This window comes from Hyperoodon ampullatus (genome assembly GCF_949752795.1).
Source record: "Hyperoodon ampullatus genome assembly, chromosome: 13".
Classification (NCBI taxonomy): domain Eukaryota; kingdom Metazoa; phylum Chordata; class Mammalia; order Artiodactyla; family Ziphiidae; genus Hyperoodon; species Hyperoodon ampullatus.
In genome coordinates this window covers 13,351,889-13,373,957 of record NC_136926.1, presented here as the reverse complement: position 1 = coordinate 13,373,957, position 22,069 = coordinate 13,351,889, and the positions used below count along the sequence as shown (strand labels likewise).

At 35.7% G+C, this 22,069-nt stretch overlaps 1 protein-coding gene across 1 annotated transcript in view; it reads right to left on the bottom strand.

Annotated features, from left to right (window-relative positions):
- Positions 1-22,069, bottom strand: part of MED13L (mediator complex subunit 13L) — a gene marked incomplete at both ends in the record, with an annotated part of 282,492 nt that overhangs the window by 109,678 nt on the left and 150,745 nt on the right. The window contains 2 exons of the mRNA XM_079717163.1: positions 9,695-9,778; positions 21,459-21,543. Of these exons, the coding sequence (XP_079573289.1) occupies positions 9,695-9,778; positions 21,459-21,543 (169 nt within the window). The remainder of the gene's footprint in view (positions 1-9,694; positions 9,779-21,458; positions 21,544-22,069) is intronic.

Here is a 22,069-nt window from a genome sequence, read left to right as displayed (position 1 = left end):
TTTTTAATAAATACATTCAATCTTTTTGTTATAGGAAAATACACGACAGATTTTTTTAAGACGTTTGGAATGACTTATGAACACATTCTTCAAACAAAGCAGTATAAAGGAAAGCTTTAAAAAGTGAGTGAGTAATATGGAATTAAATTCCCTCCAAGGAAACATTTTAATATTGTTCATTAAACACAGGGCTGGGCCTCCCTGGTGGCGCAGTGGTTGAGAGTCCGCCTGCCGATGCAGGGGATACGGGTTCGTGCCCCGGTCTGGGAGGATCCCATATGCCGCGGAGCGGCTGGGCCCGTGAGCCATGGCTGCTGAGCCTGTGCGTCCGGAGCCTGTGCTCCGCAACGGGAGAGGCCACAACAGTGAGAGGCCCGCGTACCACAAAAAAAAAAAAAAAAAAAAAAAAAAAACACAGGGCTAAGAACAAAAGAACAAATGGCCACATTTGTATAATTAGTACTTTTAATGCCAGATATGCCAGTAAGCTAAAAACATAGATAACAATTTATTATATCCTCAACCTCCCACTTATTTTTTCTATTATTCTTCACTCCATATCAAATATTCTTATCTAGACCATTCTCCTCATTTCAAGCTATGTAAGTGATAAATGTGTTTAAGAAGGAAAAAGAATAGAAAAAACGTTCCCCTTTTTGGTACCCTTATGAGGAATGGTAGGGAAAAAAGCAAAGTAAAAAGCAAGTGCATAAATATGTTTCTAGAAGGTCTGAATGATACCCATCTAAGTGAGAAGAAAATCCTGGAAGTGGTGGTGGTTTGTAAGGAGCTTCCTTCTTTCCTCATCTGGTAATTGTGACTGCTGGATCCATTTCTGTCTGGGTCACTTTTCACCTATGCTGCCTCCTTTTATTATCCAGGGTAGCTATCTCACCTTACTACTAAAGACACTTGGCTTAACATTACCTAGAAGTGTATTTTATATGTGAAATATGGAAAACAGACTATCACGCTTTATAGTGAATCTTAATAGTCAACAGGCTTCTTTATAACTACATATGTATATGAGACCAAAATCAAACTTATGAAAATACTTGGTGTAAAGGAGGTGAATTTTATGGAAGTTCTATCATCTGCTTTTAATGCATGGTTTATATAAATTATACAACTTTCATATATATAAATAATATTAAATGATCTGAAAATGGAAAAATAAAATGATACATAATGCTATTCCTGAATTATTATCATTTAATTTTGAAAAGTTGAATGGTTTCATTCATAATATAGTGAATAGTATATAAAGTGCTATAAGAATCTAGGAAGAAATTTATGAAACAGGCTTTAAATAATTTGTCTAATTATTTAGACATTCACATTATCTCATTTAATCCTCAAAACAACCTATATAAGGTGGACATCATTATACCTTTATTATTATTCCTACTCAGAGTTTAAAAAACACAGGAACAGAAACACAGGATATAGTAAGTGGATCAGTTTGACTGTGTTCACTGAGAACATAACTAGGAGTTATAACAAAGTCCTAAACTTCTGTCATTTACTCCCATCAATAATACTTGTAATAATGTATATGTGTGTGCATCAGATTCCTAAAAAAGTTCTAATTCCTGAAGTCAATATTTATGATTCTGAATACTTACACTGCGGGTCAGGATGACTGGCCCCTACTCATCTGCCTCACCCCAGGTTCAGCTCCAACTTGGCTGCTCGGTAACTTCAGCTGTTTCTGAAAATAACTGACTTGTTCAAAGGAGTTGCAGGAGTACTGCATGTACCCTTAAAAGAGATCAGATACACAAGGTGCCAATGGCCCAACTGAAGGCTTCTCCATGATATACTCAGAAGAATTAAAAGAGCTCTGAAACTTGGGAAGCTTAGTTTACAGAAAATCAAAGCACAAATACAGAATGCTTTGTTCTATAGCAGCTACAGAACATACCCTGTATTGTACTTCAAACACACAGTCACGTTCGAATGTATCCATAATATACTTCAACCAAAGCATCCTCTGGTTTGAAATGTACTTAGCAAGCATTTTATTGACTCTTCACTGGGTATTTTTAACAGCATGTGTTTCTAAGGGTTGAGGGAAAGGGAGGCCTTGCCATTATTAAAGTAGTGTCCTTTAGTATTGTAATTTACCTTTCTGAACCTACAAAACACGCTTAAAATGATCAAGGGTAATACAAGACAGTACATGTTTAATTTAATACTTGAACAAATCATGTGTCCCAAACCAGTACTATAAGTTTTTAGAGACTGGGAAAAGGAAGGGCTACTGGGATAAAGTTGAAAAGTAAAAGCATATAATCCCAATTTTTCTATTTTCACAAACTGGGTGTTTATGGGCTATCACAATGTCTTATTCTTTCCCTAAGAAACTCTAGTTGAAATCAAGGCCTAGAAATACTTAAGGACACAGCAAATCATTAGCGGAAGAAAGCTGTTATTTATTTCAGGAATGTGAACCATACTGTGATAGAAAGCTTCAGTTCTAGATCTTGAAATTATAAGTAAGAAACAAAGGAGAGGAGGTGGCATGCTACAATGAAATTGACAGAATACTTTAAAACCATTGAGACAAACTCAAAATTCTCCAGCTAATAGTCCAATTTTCTCATTCAGTGAAACTTACCTGATACAGTCTTTTATTTTTTAAAAATTCATCTAACATAGAAATACTTTAGTCAACTGTCTTCAATTATACATACTAAGATGTTCCTTTGTTTTCTTAGATTCTCAGTACCAGATAAACTCTGTAAACAACACTGGTCAATTTCAGTGATACATAATAATCCTTCAAATGTTCCCCAACAATGCTCCCTCTAGGCTCTTCTGTGTGCAACCAATTAGAGAGGCCTCCTTCTTTCTATGAGGCCTGTTAAGATCTCAAAATGTGTTGAGTCTGCTTCCACTAGCAGAACTGCAATTCATGGGCTAGCAATGGGGGACAAAGTCCAACAGGGTATAATGTATGCTTTCTACTAGGGAATACTTGAATTAAAGTAACCATCATAAAGAGCCCAACTGCTCAAACTTGAACAAACCACTCAATAAGAAATAATCCTAAGGAAAAACTCATGCAAAACTGACAATTATAAGAAACAAGGATTTTAACCCATTTATAAAAGATAATATTTTAAAGGATCATCTTTTAAAAGAAGAATGATAAAGAGAATGTTGTTGTTTTAATGACATAATTCAATATTTTGTTGTACATTAAATGAGTTTTAAGACCTCATTTTTAATTTTGATCCTAGAAAACTAAATAGATTTACAACAGAAAGAAGTTCCATTCAGTTCCTCCAAACCTGTACTATCCTTTGTACTAGGGATTGTAATAGATGCTGAATAGAAAAAAAGGAGAAATAATGATGTATATAGTAAACACCAAAATAAGTATGATTCTGTTTTAAAGATTCAATTTAGGAATAATGAAGGAATGGGAAAAGGAGGAAGGAGAGTAAATTCTCATCTTCCTTAGTACAAATTCAAGAGAAAAATAAAAATTTTTAAATAATAAAATAAAATAAAAAAGAACAGTAAAAACATACTATTGATAAATATAGAGGTAAAATGTCAGAAATAAACAGCTAGAAAAGATGCCTCAGGGGAGCAGCTCAAAGAAGAGAGATCAAAGTTAACTTGCCAGGGAAGACAGAAAGAGTTGGGGGTGGGGGCGGGGAGAAGAACAAGAACAAAAGAGAAAAAGAGTTTAGACTATGCTAGGAATTGTGAAGGGCAACTATGGCTGGACAAAAGGCTTCTACTGGGGAACAGGAATGCCAGATAAAGTTCGGGTAACATCCTAAGCCCTGACGCCACATTATGTTCTTATGTGGGAGAGTGCTTCACCAAAAGTAGACTAACAGAAGGATACACAGAGCAGAAGGATTAGAAACATGAGCAGTTTGAAGTCAGAAGACCCAGACAGGCAGAAGACTGTAACAACAGACCAGATATGAACATTATAACAAAGAGGAAGCTTCACAGTTACATAATTTAGTATTTCATCTTAGCACTCACAGCGTTCTATATTCTTTAGCCATAAATATTAAGTTATAATAACACTTTGAACTTACACAACTATTAATAAAACCCTACATGAAGTACACTGTCACTCTCTCCTGTCAGGTTCTCAGATAGGAATTTAATACTTTCTAAGAACCACTCTTAATAAATCTTTATTTTTATAATATCCTCTAACACTCCAAAAACATCAAAGAAGTAAACCAAATACTTATAAAGTACATTATGTACTTTCTGGGGACGACATGCCTGGATTCTACAATTTCCCTAGAATCAGAGAATCGAAAAACTGAAAAATATTTTAGAAATAATAAATGCTAAAACTAAAGTCCAGAGGGATTCAGTAAGTCCCACAAAGTCAGACAGTTAATGGAAGATCATCCATATTTCTAGATGGACCGGTGATCAAGGAGAGCTCTGTTTCCAGCTTAGTTTCAGTCCTCTAGCAGGAATTACAACAATGATATTCACAAAACCTCTCTAGTATATATATACATTTTTAAAATAAATGTATTTATTTTATTTATTTATTTTTGGCTGCGTTGAGTCTTCATTGCTGCACGCGGGCCTTCTCTAGTTGTGGCAAGCGGGGGCCACTCTTCGTTGTGGTGCACAGGGTTCTCACTGCAGTGGCCTCTCCTGCTGTGGAGCACCGGCTCCAGGCACGCGGGCTCAGTAGTTGTGGCTCGTGGGCTCCAGAGCTCAGGCTCAGCAGTTTCGGCGCAAGGGCTTAGCTGCTTCGTGGCATGTGGGATCTTCTCGGAACAGGGCTCGAACCCATGTGCCCTGCATTGGCAGGCGGATTCTTAACCACTGTGCCACCAGGGAAGCCCGATATATACATTTTTTAAAGGTGTATCTCTTACTGTAAGGTGCTTAAAATCCTTTTTGAAACTGACAGTATATATTTAAACTGTGAAAATAAATTATTGATATTCAGGATATAAGTTTTTATTGTGTACTTTTTAGACTGCTAATAGGACAAAAACCAAAAACTAAGTGATAATTGCCTTTCAGTTACTAAGAAAAAAAAGTAATTTTTAAAAAGTAAACAAGCTACCTCTGGTTGAGCTGGTCTTTCAATTTGACACTCTATGCATAATGTCTGTGAAAGTACAAAGCAGAGTGCCTGGTACACGAAAGACACTTTTAAAAACAATAGACAGTACCACTTAGTTTTATCATAGGCTCTTATTAAAAGTTCGTCTCCTCCCTTCCTAGATCCAACAGTTTTCTACTTTGCAGCTACTTATAACAAAATATAATAAGAAGTCTACGTTCCTATCTTCATTTCAACTGCCATTTGTAACTCAGGCTACTGCAACCTGAAATTCGCTACTGCAACCTGAAATTCGCTACTGCAACCTGAAATTGACTACTGCACTGTAACTGCTCATGTTATGTCCATCGTGGCTGCATAACTGCCTTTTAGAATGTATTTTATATGACCTCTCTGGTAGACACAGCTGATTAATCTTGAAACTTTAAAAATTCATGGTTTTGGTGACACCGATCCTCCTGGTTCTCATTTCTCACTGACCTTTCCTAGTCTCCTTTATGTACTCCTTTTTCTCTACCCATCCTGTAAATGTAGATGCTCCCCAGGACTCTAACCTCACTGTCTTCTCACTTTTCACACAATTCTCAAATTCAAGTGACAAAATACAAAGAACCTTTTGATATATCTTCCATCAAATAAACCAACAGAAAACAACTACATTATTTTATAGATCCACCAAAAACACACAAAAAATATGGTAAAACTATTATGTATGATTAATAAATCCAAGTTGTTCCATTACTTTTATTTATGAATTTCCCATTGGGTAGTCCTTGTTAAAGGTACCACATCACTAATGACCTTAATTTTTCTGGACACTAATAAGAGATTCCCTTTATCTTTCACACTGTAAGTAATTGTTTACATGTCTGTCTACCCTCTAATGAGATCCCTTTCCCTGACTTTTCATCTTTGCATCTCAAGAAGGAAACACAGATGACTGGGCTATAATATAAGGGAAGTACAGGAAAGAGGAGGATGGGAAAGAAAACAAGAAGAGGTGAAGCGACAGGGGAGGGTGAGGAAAAAGAGGGAATGAAAGTTTTAAAGTGCTAAAAAATATTCTCCTACATCAAAATATTTCATCTTGTTACACAAAAACTGATTTTTGCTACTAAAACCAAAAGACAAGGGCATCTCTTGTACATTAGGTAGTGTGAGAACATAAAAAAAGAAGTTAAAGAAATAATCTCAAGCTTAAGAGTCAAGAAAATATCCAGATGAAATGACACAAAAGCACCCAAAGTGATGTACTTCCCATCGTGTACGTGTGTGTGCATCTGTTAACAGCACACACAAAAGTAATTAGAATAGTTGAAAACATGTGAGGCTATTTGGAGTATCACCCCAGAGTAGGGCAGGTTTGCTCACGAGGAAGAAATGGTGAATTAATTCAGAAAATGCACTGGCAAGTCGGTATTTGTGTTAACTCAGCTACTGTACACCTGATACTAGGAAAGATCAAAGGTCCAAACTGTTACTGGGGGCAATCAATTATTTTGCTAAAATTGGCATTCAAAGACTAAGGAATATAAACTTCAAATTCTGTGGTAGTCAAATGTGGGTTGAAACTAGACTAAATTAGAAAATAAACACCTTTCCAATAGAAAGAAACTCCATCATTGGAACAATTTCTAAATTATTTTAAAAGAACATATTTTTTTACTGGTTTGTTTTTAAGAATATTCTGAAAGCAAAGGCTTTTTCAAGTTCAACATACCTTAGAAATCATAAATTTTGTATGCTTGATGTTAGTTGTCACAACTCTTTAGGACAAAGCCAAGTTCTCTTTCCTACTTATTATATTCCCAAGGATGAGTAACAAAAGATATGCTACTATAGCAAAAAAATGATATAAATTTCTTTTATCTTCTTGGACCTGCCTGGTCAAATTTCTATAATTATCCCAAACTTCATCTCATATCCAACAGTGAGAACTCTTTTATAGAGTCCACCAGCAAATGATTTAGTTTTGCTATCAATATGGAGAGAAATGATAGCTCAAAAAATAATATGCTATTAATCGAACAGGTGAAACCTAATCATCAATATATTCATTTGTCGCCACTATTAGAATTATTTTAGCTTACATAAAATAGTGTGTTAAATCGTCTTTTTAATCTATTGAAAAAAGTATCTATAGGCTAATATCACTACTTTAAAAGTGTATTCCTTTTATCTGGGTCTAATGATATCAAATAAGAGAATTCCTAAAAATATTAATGTGTATATACAATGTGTTTAACACTGGGCAGCAAATTTTCCTCTCCCCTGGTTACTAAATCGGTATCTACTAAAAAAAAAAAAAAATTAAGCTTCAAGAAGATTAATTTGTTCTTGCTTTTTCTCAACTAAATTATAAACTAGCCACATAAATTAACTCATTTAATCTTCACAATAACCCTCTAAGATACTAATTATTATCAATTCAATAACAGCAAAAATAAAAGTTCACCCCAGAAAAATTAAACAACTTTTCTAAGAGCAAATAACTTGTAAAGAGAGGTACGGGGTATGATCCCAACTCTTCTTATTCTAAATGCCCTCCTCTACAGGGCCACTCTGTCCATCCAAAATGACTTAAGCACTGAGATCCTGTTTCAACATCCAACAAGATGCTCTATTTTCCACTCAGAGAATGAGTGGAAAAGTCATTACACCTAATAAAGTTTTATTATAGCAAATGCCAAATTTTTAAATTGCATCTTTGCTTTAAAATGTTTTCTAATTGTTAACGTCTTCTAAAATAGTTTTTTTAATCATCAATATTTCTACAGTACAAGAAAATGAAGTTCCACGAGGTTCAACCACAAGTATAAAGTCTTAAAAATAATAAAATAACTTAATTACATTCCGCGGAAATCAACAGCCTCCCAGTTTTAAACAAAATCAAATATCCAAATATATTACATGTATTATTTACATCTGGCTTGCTTAAGTTAGGAAGATTCTGAGTATCTAAATAAAGTGTAAAGATATACAAGCTATACAAAAGATCATTAAACACATCTGACTTTTAAACATTATTTTTTACATTAAAATACTAATTGCTACTCCTTCAATCCCTTTTTTATTTCTACATTTCTTCTTCATCCCCAAACTCCTCTCAAATCATCACACAAACATCTATACCTATTGATCAAAAGTTTTAGGACTGGCTCAGTCAATTCATCAGTGACCAGCTGTGAGAATGCACACTAAGCATGGAGAGGCACACTAGGAATGGCAAAGAAGAACAATGCCCTAAAGCAAATCCATATATAACCATTCAGACTCCTCAACAATAAAAGCCCAAACTTTAACCAGTAGGAAAATCTAAGTCCTCTGTAAATTTTAGGAAAATGCTAAGATGAATTATGTCCATGAAACATTCATTAGTTAGACCAAATCGATTAAAATAAAAGGAAAAAAAAAGTTCCTCTCCATCAATCAAAGCATCTGTAAACAGAATCACACCCATGCACACTAGTACCTTTTTCTAAAATCAGTATTATCCTTTTCAGGTAAACTTTGATACACATAATACCTACTGTCTACTTAAATATAATTTTTAATAAATCCTAAATGTACTAAAAAGGGGGAAATATTTCAAGGAAGTTCATGGTGATTTGGGGGAAAAAAAAAAAAAGCCAGGCCCTAATTTATCTGATTTGAAAAAAGAAATCCCAATTTTCATAAATTAGATTTAGTTAATGAGGAAGTGGTTACATTGCTCAGAAATCACTTCATCAAAGCTTTAAGACAACCACTTCATCAAAGCTTTAAGACATACAGGCTGGAGAGAAGGCTGCTATTAAATCTCTTACAGGAAGAAGTGGCAGGAGTAGCCAGCTGAAATTCTGGCCAGCTATCCAAAAGATCTAATCTACCACATAAGGTTTCAAGAGCACCTGTCTGCAGCCAGAAGCTGGGACCCTTAGCTTAGGGCAAGTTCATGGATAGTAAAATAGAATCAAGATTGTGTACCCAGCTCTACAAAAAAAGAAATAGTCACCAACTTCCAATTAAATCTACACTGTGTTCAAAGGAAAGTGAGATAAATATTAGATTTTGATGGTTTTTGTTTTTGATTCTGGCTTGATTGATCTAAAACTCCATATTTGTTTAGTATCAAAGGCTGCCTTTAAAGCCATGCATAGAATAAATTATGGTTAAAAGTTTAGGATTATTTAGAGAAGTAATTCCCAGTCCTGGTTTGACAAGTGTCAAGGATGTGTTGACTGACTTTTAAGGGGCATCCAACAATTCTACAAAAACTGTCACCATTTGAATTCACTCGACTGTTGATTTAAAGTTATGCCACATAACATTATAAGGAAGAAAGATAAATTAGAATAATGAAAATAACAAAATAGAGTAATTCAATTCCAAATAGTGTGGTTATAAGGGACTTAGACATGGGTTACTGATAATCATTTTTCTAGTCAAAATTTAATATTCCACAAAAATTTAATGATAGAGTATTTAATAAAATGTGATCCAGGAATCTATTTCAAACATCTAAACTACTAACATTATTGGAAAATAAATAAAAGCTACTTCCTCCATTCACCTCTTCCCCAAAGACAGCTGTGGTCAAGCAAAAGAAACCAAAAACCCAAAAGAATTCTAAAGACTCACCTTTTGTTGACCGGCTTTTCATCTTTTTCATAGGGTCGGACAAACCATTTCCCAATCCTAACGAAGTTCTTATCCATTAGGCACCTACAATAATTACATCAAGAATACAGTTTCAATAACAAACTAGCAAGTCACTGAATTAATAATCACAGATAAGATCCACCATTGAAAATAAAAACATCACCAATTAAACTGTCAAAATGTCTTCTTAGTACTTAAAATTCTTACACTATACTTACTGAAAGAATTTTCTGACTTTGGGTATAGAATTTTATTACGCATTATTCTTATACATGTAAAAAAAATCAGAATTGGTTGATGTACTCCTGAAACATCTTACACTTTTGAATTGCTTCAAATCCAATCACACTTCTATATTACTTTAACTTTTGTGTGATCAAGAATGTTGGGAATATAGGCAGCATTTCTTAAGAGTACCTCAGAGATATTCTTCCAAGCCACTGACACACTTTTTGCAAGTTTTAATGCTGGATCTTTCTTGCTTGGTGTGTGGTAGTCAATTCTTTAGCAGGGATTTCGATAATAAAAGCATAGCACAGCCTCTTCTACTTAGGTATTTTCCTTTTGTAGACATGGTAAAGCACTTGATTATGGCTTTGCAAAAAAATGAGGAACTGCAGTCATTTCTTCAGTAATGAATATTTTGCTTTCTTCATATCTAAATTGTGCCCCGCTTCTGTTTTCATGCCGTTTTGTGTACATTGTTTTTCCGTGTCAAATCACAGGGTACTCTTTCTGAAGACATGTTAATGGCAACTGAACTCAACTCATATAATACCCAAGGTGCACACAATTCAGCTGAAGTGACAACAATATAAGTAGCTATGCTCAAGTTCACTAAAGTACAGGCAGATGACAACTATATCATAACTCCAGTCAATTGTGAGATGCCATCATTTGTAAAGAGCATCCCTAATTTTAACAATATAAAAATGTGGGAGAAAATGTGCATTTTGAAACTGATGAAATACAGTAATCTCTAATACTATTCAATGAAATGATACATATTTTGTAAGAAAACCTGTCAGAAACGTGGATATGATTCTTCTATACAAGGTTCTACCTACCAGCAAAAGAGCAGCACAGCAATTCTTTGTTGAATATTCAGGCAATTCTGCACGTGGCTTTTGGCTCTGCAATTTCCACTCCATCAAGGAGGATGGAAACAATTCAAGCCTTCGCCCAACTCATTACAGATTTGCGTTAGTAAATGGCAATAGTTTCTGCTGGCCACAATGTAACTCCCTATGGGCAGAGCCAATTTGAAGCAGTGTCTCATCAAAAAGTCACTTGCTTCAACTAGTTTATTTTGAAAATGAACTTCTACAACAATCTTCCTTGTTCACAATGAAAAAAAAATCATTTTCAAAGTAACCAGTCTGTTTTCCTAAGATGATAAGTGAACTTGCTTTTTAGGGTTAAAGACTATATGACTCCATTAAAGTTAGAAGAGAAAATATGGAATACACAATAAGGTGAAAGTGCTCAAGAAGCAAAACTGAAACATAAAATCACCAGTTTATTCCCTAGTTAAGGGACTTAACTGTGTTTTTTAGGTAGACTACATATATGCTGTCACATTTCCTCAGTTCTTTACTCATTTTTAAAGCCCAGATCTATCTTGTAATTGATTAATGTTTCTTTATTCTCCAAAAGCTGTTATTAAGTTGAAGGTGTATCTTAAAATCAATAATGCTAAGAATAAAAGCAATAGGACATGTACAGAATCACATCAAACATTAAACAATGTCTTCTACTGACACACATCTTCACTTAAATAAATACCACTTCATTATCTCATAAGTCTTGAAGGTCAGAATTCAAAAGAATCATTTATTCAACAACAGAGAAAACATGAATTTACAGTTTATGGACAGAAAAAACTTCAAGGCTTTAGACAGTATAATATGAAAGAAAAACATAAAATATCTCTGATTAAAGAGGACAATGTATAAAGTTTGTTTCAAAACCCTTGCCCTTCTATGAAGTAAAACCCACAAATTCTATTTACTGTTTTCATTCCAGAACAAATGAGGGATTGGAGTGGAAGAGCAGCAGTGCACAGCCAAGACCACTCAAGGACAAAGGCAAAAGGCAAAAAGCTAATGAAAATGCTGGGAGCCTAACTCCCCTGTGCTAATGTATCTCCTGGAGGTTCCACTACAGATCATATTTCTTTGTCAGGCAATGTCAACAAAAGGTTATTATCACTAATACACAACAGCCATGGAAACTACTGATTCTTGAATCCAAAATCATCTGGTTCCAAATGAGAGTCATGAATCATTTACGTGATTTTTCAACCACTAATCAGCTTCTATGTGATCAGTGATTTCCCTCTCACTGAAAGGAAAACATGAAAACACACAATTGCACTGAATGAAGCAGTGTTTTTAACACAGTTTGAATTCGCAACTGACTTATTTCTGCATAAGGGAGTCGTCAAAAGTCATACTGTCACCAGTGATGTGGCAGAAAGTTAGCAAAGTCACCAAGTACCTCAGAGAAGGTTGGGACAAATTAATGAAGACGCTGAATGTGTCCCCTTTCTCTGCCCTGACCTGCAACTCAGTAGAGAATTAATGAATTGCTGAGTTAGATGTAGATATGGTTAAGTATGAAGGCAAAGTTTCTTTTTACTCAAGAAACAGGTAAAAAGAACTCAGCAACTATCACCATCAATTTTTACACTCCTCAGTCTCTTAAATCTCAACTATGGCTGGTCCAAAAGAGAAACTCACTCACTCACACTCTCTCTCTCTCTCTCTCTCTCTCTCTCTCTCACACACACACACACACACACACACACACACACACACACACACACACACACACACACACACACACACACACACACAGATACAGATACACATGGAGTCTCCAAGACTAAGCAATACAGAAAGTACTTCCAACTGGTGTTGTGTACTTTAAGTTACAGGAAGAAATGTGATGAGACGTGGCTTTGCTAAGAAAGACAGTTCTACCACCTGATTGATACCTGGGACTATGCTGGCTCAGGAGCAGATAATATATTGTGGTACTAATAAGCTCTTGGTTCTCAATCATTTTGGGGTCATGATTCTATGTTTAAAAAAAAATCTAATGAAAGTTATTATAGACTCTTTCTCCTAAAAAACGCAAGGCAAAGCAAAATACTGCATACAATTCCATAGTGTTGATGAACTCTGAAGCAGATCTTAGAGTGAGAACTTCTGTACTAAACACTACCACTAATCACTACTAACCCTGCTTTGGCCTAGAATCCCTCCCTATCCCATTCTATCCCTTCCTCCTCTATTTAATTCTATTCATCCTTTCTGTCCCAGATCAGCACAGCATTCTAACATCTACAAATCTGTACTTTCACCACTGAGTTGTAATGAATCATTTCTGTGGCTCTTTTCTCCCAAGAGGCTACGAGCAATGTGGGGGCAGACACAGTTATCTACCTTATTTACTGGCAATATTCAACAAATATTTAAGTGCTTATTATGTAATATGCTTTATGTTCTGCTCTAAAGTAACAGGTCTTCAATAAATATCTGAGAAATGAATGTTATACACCAATGAGTATTTTCCTATTCGCAGTATAATACTGTTACCCTTCTTGTTTGTAACCACTAATCATGGCCAGACTCACACTGTTATTTGAATTTTCTTGTGTGCATGTGTTTGAGGTAGAAAAAAATTATGTATTTCATTTCTTTATAGTCCATCACCACTCACTCCAGACTAAAATCATAGTAGATACTCAACGTGTGGGAAATCACATAGGTGTTAAAAAATTTTAGGAAGGGACTTCCCTGGTGGCGCAGTGGTTAAAATCCGCCTACCAATGCAGGGGACACCGGTTGGAGCCCTGGTCCAGGAAGATCCCACATGCTGCAGAGCAACAAAGCCCGTGTGCCACAACTACTGAGCCTGCGCTCTAGAGCCTGCAAGCCACAACTACTAAGTGCATGTGACACAACTACTGAAGACCGGGCGCCTAGAGCCCGTGCTCCACAACAAGAGAACCCACCGCAAGGAGAAGCCCACGCGCCGCAACAAAGAGTAGTCCCTGCTCACCGCAACTAGAGAAAGCCGTGTGCAGCAACAAAGACCCAACGCAGCCAAAACTAAACACAATAGAACAGAACAGAACAGAACACAATAGAATAAATGTTTAGGAAGACTGGCACTACTGCCCATATGTTTTAATTATACTTGAAGAACAAAGTTAAGCAAATCTTTTTAAGAGAGAGAATGCTAACGTATAAAAACTACAGAATATCAGAAATAAATTTCCCTCTTTTATCTCTATCAACCTTTATTTTACAGTTTTTGAGGGACAAAATTTATATTTAAGTTGATAAATATATAAACCTAGCAGACAAACTTCATCTGCCAAAAAGTGCTTTAAATCAACATCACAAATAGTGCTAAGACTATGTATCAGTTAACCCTGGCTGTCCACTCAGTAGTGCCAATCATTGTTATTGAGATTTTCAAAATTACCTTACTATTAAGATATGACAAAATTCTGTAAAGTAGTTCAATCTTTAAAGATTGATCTTCAAAGATCACAATGTGATTTCAGATTTATAAAATGTTTCGTAAGCAACAGTTCTAGGTAAGTATTCCTCTTTAGAAATAATTCCAAGCCCCCTACTACCGCCCTAAAAAAATCACTGTTTCAAGAAGAAACAAACACGTGCTGAAAAATAAAAAAGAAATCAGGCTGTGTGTGTGTGTACATGTTTCTGTGTCATGCCCAACAGCTCTAAATAATTAACTACAAGAACAACTTGGCTCTGAAGCTGGCAAGCCCCAATCTCTAACCCCAAAGCCATGGGCAGACCTGACCTAAGTTTACAAGAGCCACAGCCGCAGCCGCAGCATAAATCAGCAAGCCATTTCCCAGACGGGATAGTTGGGAGGTTTAGAAGGGAGCCACCACTGGCTCGGCTCTTCTGCGCCCCTCATATTACGCAGGTGTGACAGTTTTCATAGATTTACAAAGTCCAAGGATAGTGTTCCTCTACCGCATCCTCAACTAAACTGCCCCTCAGTGTTATCATATACTTACAGAGCTGCTTAGATAGACTAAATTTTATATAACTTCGTACCAGAACATGCTCACCAGCATCAAAATCTTTACCTCACCAATCCAATTTACATCAAACATGTATGAAGTCTCCTCCCAAGAAACTGCAGTGCTCTCAACTCCCAACTAAGAACAAAAAAACCCAAAAAAAACCCAACCCATATAATTTAAGGCTATAGAAACCTTTTTCAACTAATCCCTTCTATCTTCATTACTTTGGATTCCTACTGTGCCCTAGTGGATGCTGTCCTACTGGATGCTGTCTCCTCTGGCCAAGTAATTCCTATTATTTCCACCCTCTCCAAAATCTCTGTAAGGCTAAGGTCTTTTGTAGGACTAGCCTCACCTGAAACATCCATTTGACTTTCAAACATTTAGTGTCTAATCCCACTCTCTAACCACACTAATAATAATAATAAATTTAAATTTAAAAGTTAAAGTCTTAATCCTTTCCCAGTCCTAAAAATATTAATAGATGAAATAATTAGTCTTAGGGTGAACATGTTTTTCTCTAGACATTTACAATTAGATATATGCTTTCATTCACTTGTGTCTACAATGTCTGCAGTGTCTCTTCCTTTAATGCCCCTTATGTCTAAAGGCTCATTTTTCTACTTCTTTTAAAGAACTGCACACTGCAGCAATTTAACAAAATGGGCATTTATTAATTACTCATTTCCAGCTCCTCTAATCACCTTATTTACCAAAGGACCCTCAATGTTGCAGTATCACATAACCATTTCTTCAACTAAGGCTATACTCTATCACCATTCTCTACTGAATATATCCATCGTCTTGAAATCCTTGAACCACTACATCCAAGGACCTTGCTCCTTTGCCCTCTGATAATCACCTCTATTGGATCACAATACCACAGGGCATTGAAAGCTACTAATTTACAAATATAATGTTACTGTTATCATATAATTCCAATTTTCTCCATGTTATTTTTACTGTACTTTTCCAAACTGAGTATCTTCACTCTAAACACCAACTCTTGGCAAATAAGAAGCTCTGAGCCAAGGCAATTTTACAGCTGTCTTATAAACTACCATGGGTGAACAGGCTGACAATCCATTAGGAAAGCAGCACCAATGGACTACTCCAAAGAACCATTATGTTTTACAAATATCAAATACCCACAGATTAAAGTCTCCCTAAGTAAGCATGGACCGGACAGAGCATAACAGCTTCAAGAGACCCATGTAATCTTCCATTGTGTGCAAAGCAATGATTTGCATTTTAGAGGGGGGGGCGGGGAACACAACAAAACCTTTCCATCAAAATCAGCTGTGTTTAATTTGAAAAACTTAAGAAAATTATAATTAAAGTATACTACCACACATAATAACAATTTGACACCATTATGGCAGACATTTTAAGTATTTCTTCAAAGCTACAAAAGCAAGATTTTCATAAGTCCCATATGTGGTGCAAATCACTGAAACATTAATAAAAACTCTGGGTGATATGAACACACATTTCCTGGATTTGTTTTAAATCTTTTCAACCAAATGTTTTACTTTATTTAAATAGGTACATGAGAAGGATATGGTATATTATGGAAACTATACAAATTATAATAACATAAGAGTAATAGCCATTAAATCTGCAATATTAAAAATGCCAAATGAAGAAATTTCTGGAAAAACCTGCAGGTTTTTGTTTTCCAAACTCTATTCACAGCAAAGTGGTTTTCTATTAGTGACGAGTGTGAGACAACCTAAACTTAAAATACAAAGTGTAACCTTTGACAAGTTCATTAGAAATACATACAAAATCCCATGAAATTGCAAAGACTGATGAAGAACAGTCTGAAATAGAGCATTATTTTTAAAAAGAGAAAGAGAGAGAAAGCAGGCACAAAGGGGTAGAAGGGGGGAGTCAAGTCAAATTAGCAGATTCTATAGAAGTAAAAAAACAAAATGGTATTTTATTATTCTGGTCATTTTGCCAAAAAGGGATAATTGATCATTAAGACAACAGGAAGCACACTACCTTCTCAGAAGAGAGGAAAAATAACCATGATTGTATGATCTAAAACCATAAGACTTAGAAGGCCTACACAGTTTCAGATACTGAAATTCTGACTCATAAATCACAGGTGAAGAAAATACCGTAAGAAGCCAATATGGCTCAAAGGTTTCAAAAACATGTATAAATACACCGATAATTGTGTTTTAGAAACGTATCTGTGTTTTTAGTAATATAACCACACCTGTTTGGAGTACAGGTTATTAGAAGAGAGAAGACCTCAATTAAAAGGTATGGTAGATTGCATCCTTTTCCCAAATATGTGCTATCCCTCCCTGTCCCATTGACATCAGGCTTGGCCATGTGACTTTGGTACTTCCCACTGATGGATAATACCTTCTCATCCACTTGACTTTAAGGTTGGTGGTAAATGTCTTGGGTCAATGAAATATGAGCAGAGATGGCATGTACCACTTCTGAACAGAGGCTTGAATGAATGCGCTATTATGTATTTTGCCATTGCTCTTTGCTCTTTATCAGGAATCTTTGACAGGGGGAGCCCCAACAGCATAATTCCTGCCTGGAGGTAAGAGGACATAGAGCAGTGCTGCAGTAAATGACTCACAATGGTCAGCAGCATGATTAAAGAGGTCACTGCAATACTTCGTGAAACAGTTATGAAGTTTTAAAGTAGGTCAGTGGCAATCAAAATGAAGAGAACTGAACTGACTAGAGGACTATCTGGAAGGCTGGAGGAAAGGGGTGAGGATATATAGTAAGAATATATAAGGATATATAGTAATATATAGTAAGAACCACAAACAAGGAAAAATAAATAACTTAGGGGACCAAGATAGTAAACAGGCCACCCCATGGAAGTAGGATTAGATGAATTATATATGACCCCCAAAAAACAGAATCAAGGTAAAGAAAAGAAAACTACAGGGAGACAGACTTCTGCTCAGCATAAGAAAGACTTTCTAACAGTGAGTATTCTCAGAAGATGAAAAGAACTTTGGAAAGTTCAGCTCACATAGTCAGAAGTATTCAAGGAAAGGATGGAGGACCACATAAAAAGGATATTATATTTAGAATGGTATTCCAGAATTAGCTGGGTAAACAGACTAACTGACTTTTTTTTTTTTTTTTTTGTGGTACGCAGGCCTCTCACTGTTGTGGCCTCTCCCGTTGCGGAGCACAGGCTCCGGACGCGCAGGCTCAGCGGCCGTGGCTCATGGGCCCAGCCGCTCCGTGGCATGTGGGATCCTCCCGGACCGGGGCACGAACCCGTGTCCCCTGCATCGGCAGGCGGACTCTCAACCACTGCGCCACCAGGGAAGCCCCTAACTGACTTTTAATGTTGTGTCCAACCTTGGAAATAGTAATATCAATATTTCTGTTAGTGAAACTAAGTCAATCTTATCTAAATAGAAATGCAAAGACATAACAGAAAATTGCTGAGAGTAAGACAGTAAACTGTATTTCAATAAATTTAGGTTGTAAACAGATAAGTAAGTTACAGCAAGTGCTCTAAGCTATGAGAAGAACAAAAGGGCAAGCATGTATTAGCCAACCCAGTTTCTGTTGACAATGAATAAAGAGAGCTAAAAACAATCACGTAAAATGCTTCCCTGTCTCATGAGTAGGGTAATTTTCATTCATAGAACACAGTTACTTAAAGTTTGATGAAAAGACAATATTATTTTAAAGGACAAAAGAACTATTAAAAATTTTCAAAAGAATCTCAACTCATCCATTCTAACAGTAGAAAGGGAGCCGAACAGCTTAAGTATTCATTATTTTCTAAAAGAAACACTGTTTTGTTTCAAAATAAACTCCTATAGGAGGATTCAAATTAAAATATGCAAAATAATAATTTATGGGGAAAAGGAATTAATAATTATTGAAAATAGGTCAAGTATTATGTGGCAGGCATCATACACAACATCTAACAAAAGCTCAAGATGCACAGTATCCTACATTTAATATAAAGGGCATTAACTAAGACTTTGTGAGGTTAGGGCAACTGTCCAAATAACAGACCCTGAAATCAAACCAAGGCCCAACCCAAAGTTCTGCTGAACTATCTCAAGCTTTATTGCATGACATACTGCATATGACACAATTAACTTTCTTATAAAATAATAATTCAATCTGACCTAGACTACAGTTTCTATCATAAATTCTGAATACATGAGCACAGAATAAATAAATTTTCTGCATTTCTCTTTTCTCCCAGTTTTTCTGCTCTTCTCATTTTCTTCCAGCAAAGAAACATGCTACCATTTAAGACACAAAATACTAAAAAGAATACAATTCAATCACAAATGCATTAATATTTTTCTGAAAAGAAATTATGATATAAAAAACAACACAGTGAGCTACAATTTTTTAAAATATGTACTTTGTTCCATATACATTAAAAAATTATTGGGACTTCCCTGGTGGCGCAGTGGTTGAGAATCCACCTGCCAATGCCGCGGACATGGGTTCGAGCCCTGGTCCAGGGAAATCCCACATGCTGCAGAGCAACTAAGTCCGTGTGCCACAACTACTGAGCCTGCGTTCTAGAGCCCGCGAGCCACAACTACTGAAGCCCATGCGCCTAGAGCCTGTGCTCCGCAACACGAGAAGCCACCACAACGAGAAGCCCGCGCATCACGAGTAGCCCCTGCTCGCCACAACTAGAGAAAGCCTGCACGCAGAAATGAAGACCCAACGCAGCCAAAAATAAAATTAATTAATTAATTTTTTAAAATTATGTAAAAAGGACTGTGTTTAAAGGTACATTAATTACTATACAGATATAAGAGCTTTATTCTGGCACAGGATTATAGAAATAGTAAATTTTCCACATTTTCCTGAAGGGACTTTGTGTATACGTGTGTTTTGTTTTGTTTTGCAATGGGAGAAGAACTGCCAAATATCTGGAATATTTAAGAATACTCAACTCTTAAAACCAATGCTTCTAAAATATACTGCCTTAGTAACAGATAGCCTCTAGGTCTACTCTAAATACAGAAGTAGGAACAAAAGTTCAGAATGAAAAACAGATAAATTTGGTGGGAAAGGTCTTTCTGAGTGACTTAAATTATGACAACTTATTAACTGTAACTTAAGAATCCTAAGCAGTGATATTGCAGTGATATTACCCTAGATAACAGCTTGGATAAGAAACTTGAAGGTACCAGAATGTCCTTCCAGTTTTGATCACCTAAAAGAACTATATATAAACTCAGGGAAGGAAGTACAAAGTTTTTCCCATAGACATTCTTAAATAATCCATTCTTTCTCATCTATGCCTCCCCTTAAAACACCATCCAGGGCCTGGGACATATTGTTATGCCAGCAAGTAAGGAGGTGTTCAAACAATGATGAGGACAGGTCAAAAAACCACAGGAGCCATCATGAAGGGGCTTCCCCCGGCCGATCTGCAAGTACTTAGGCATCAAATTAAATGATAGTGATAAATTATAATTCACTGAGTAGAACAGGAATCCCTCTTTTCCAAATTTATATAGATAGAAAGATAAAGGGAGAGAGAGAAATACATAAATCCATGGGAGAAACTGAAAATCTTTTCCTTACAAAAGAATGCCAACTAATAGAAGGAATGGTGACATTACAGTCATACAAGTAATAACTGATATAGACAAGGACCACCGACAGAAGCTTAACCAAGTGACTCAGAATTTCATAACAAATGGGATAATTACACAATCTCATTGGATCTGGCCACAAATTACTTATTAATTTCAAAGACAGAAATAACAAAGATCATAGTTACTTATTAATCTACAGTGGAGAACCTTGGCAGAACACCACTCACGAGAGGGATCAATGTTAATAATCATCAATAATGAGAGGCTCAACAAATGGGCCTCCTCTTTCGATACACTGAGAAGGACACAACATCATTTCTATGGTACTCCGATTGAAGAAGCATAAACTAAATCTAATCATGAGGAAACTATCTCAAATTGAGGTATATTATATAAAATATATGGCCTTAACTCATCCAAAATGTCAATGTTGAGAAAGAAAAAGAAAGGTTAAGGAACTCTTCTAGATTTAAAATGACATGAGAACTAAATATAATGCATGATTACAGACTAATCTTGGGGGAGGGAGGTTAAGCTAAAAAGAACGTAACTGGGACAAATGGTAACATCTGAGTTGAACTACGGATTAGATAATGGCATTTTATCAAGGTTTTATTTCCTAATTTTCATAATTGTACTGGGCTTATAGGAGAGGATGTCCTTGTCCTTAGGAAATGTACACCTAAATACTTCGGAGTTACAGAAGAAGAATCTCAAGTGTGTAGATGACTCAGGCGTTTGAGGGAATAAATCTGAATGCACACACATGAACACACATGATTCACATTGGGTGCAAAAGCAGGGTGGGTGAGAGGGTGAGCAATCACACAGATTATAAAGCAAACTGGGCAAAAGAAAAACTGTTAGTGAAGCTGTGTGAAAGGATATATGGAGTACTTTGTGCCACTCCTAGAAATTCTCTAAGTTTGAAATTGTATCAATATAAAAAGAAAGAAGAGATTTATATACATTTTTATAAAGTTGTATGTGAAAGTGTTTTCAGAATCACAGGAAACCCTCTGAGTATCTAGCATTATACTTGGGTGTGTCAAAACCACTGTGATGATATTCCTTCTCTTACCTTTCTAACAGATTGTGGATCGCTTTGAAGAGCAGCGTCCGACATTCGTAGGAAAGGCCATTTTCCCAGAGTCCTTCTTCCACAACTGAAAATAAAACAAAACAAAGCAAAACAAAAAAATGAACCAGTAAGCAGGGTATCCAAATAAAAATAAAAGAAACTTTAAAAATATTTTTCTAAAGCAAAGTTAATGAGCTAATTTAAGTAGATTAAATCGCACTGAAACACAGAAAAGAAGTTAAATATTTGCCCTAAGTCATAAGATACTTATGTACAGAAGGGAATAATGTGTTTTGATTTTAAAGTTATTGAAATATAGGCATGGTACAATCCCGCCCACATAAAGGTCTTACCCACCTGCCTCTTCAAAGTTTGAAATCATCCAAAATTCTCAAATTAATCTTTCTACCTAATAGTGTCACAAAGACTAATTTTGTTATTAAAGTTCTATTTAAAGTAACAAAATGACACAAATTAATACAAAGGTTATCATACATATTTTAAGAGAGAAAACCAGGAAAAAATATCCAAAAATGACATTACACAAATTTCTTTAAACATTTTGAAAGCAGTATATGAATAGGATTTTACGGACATGATTTTAGGGAGAA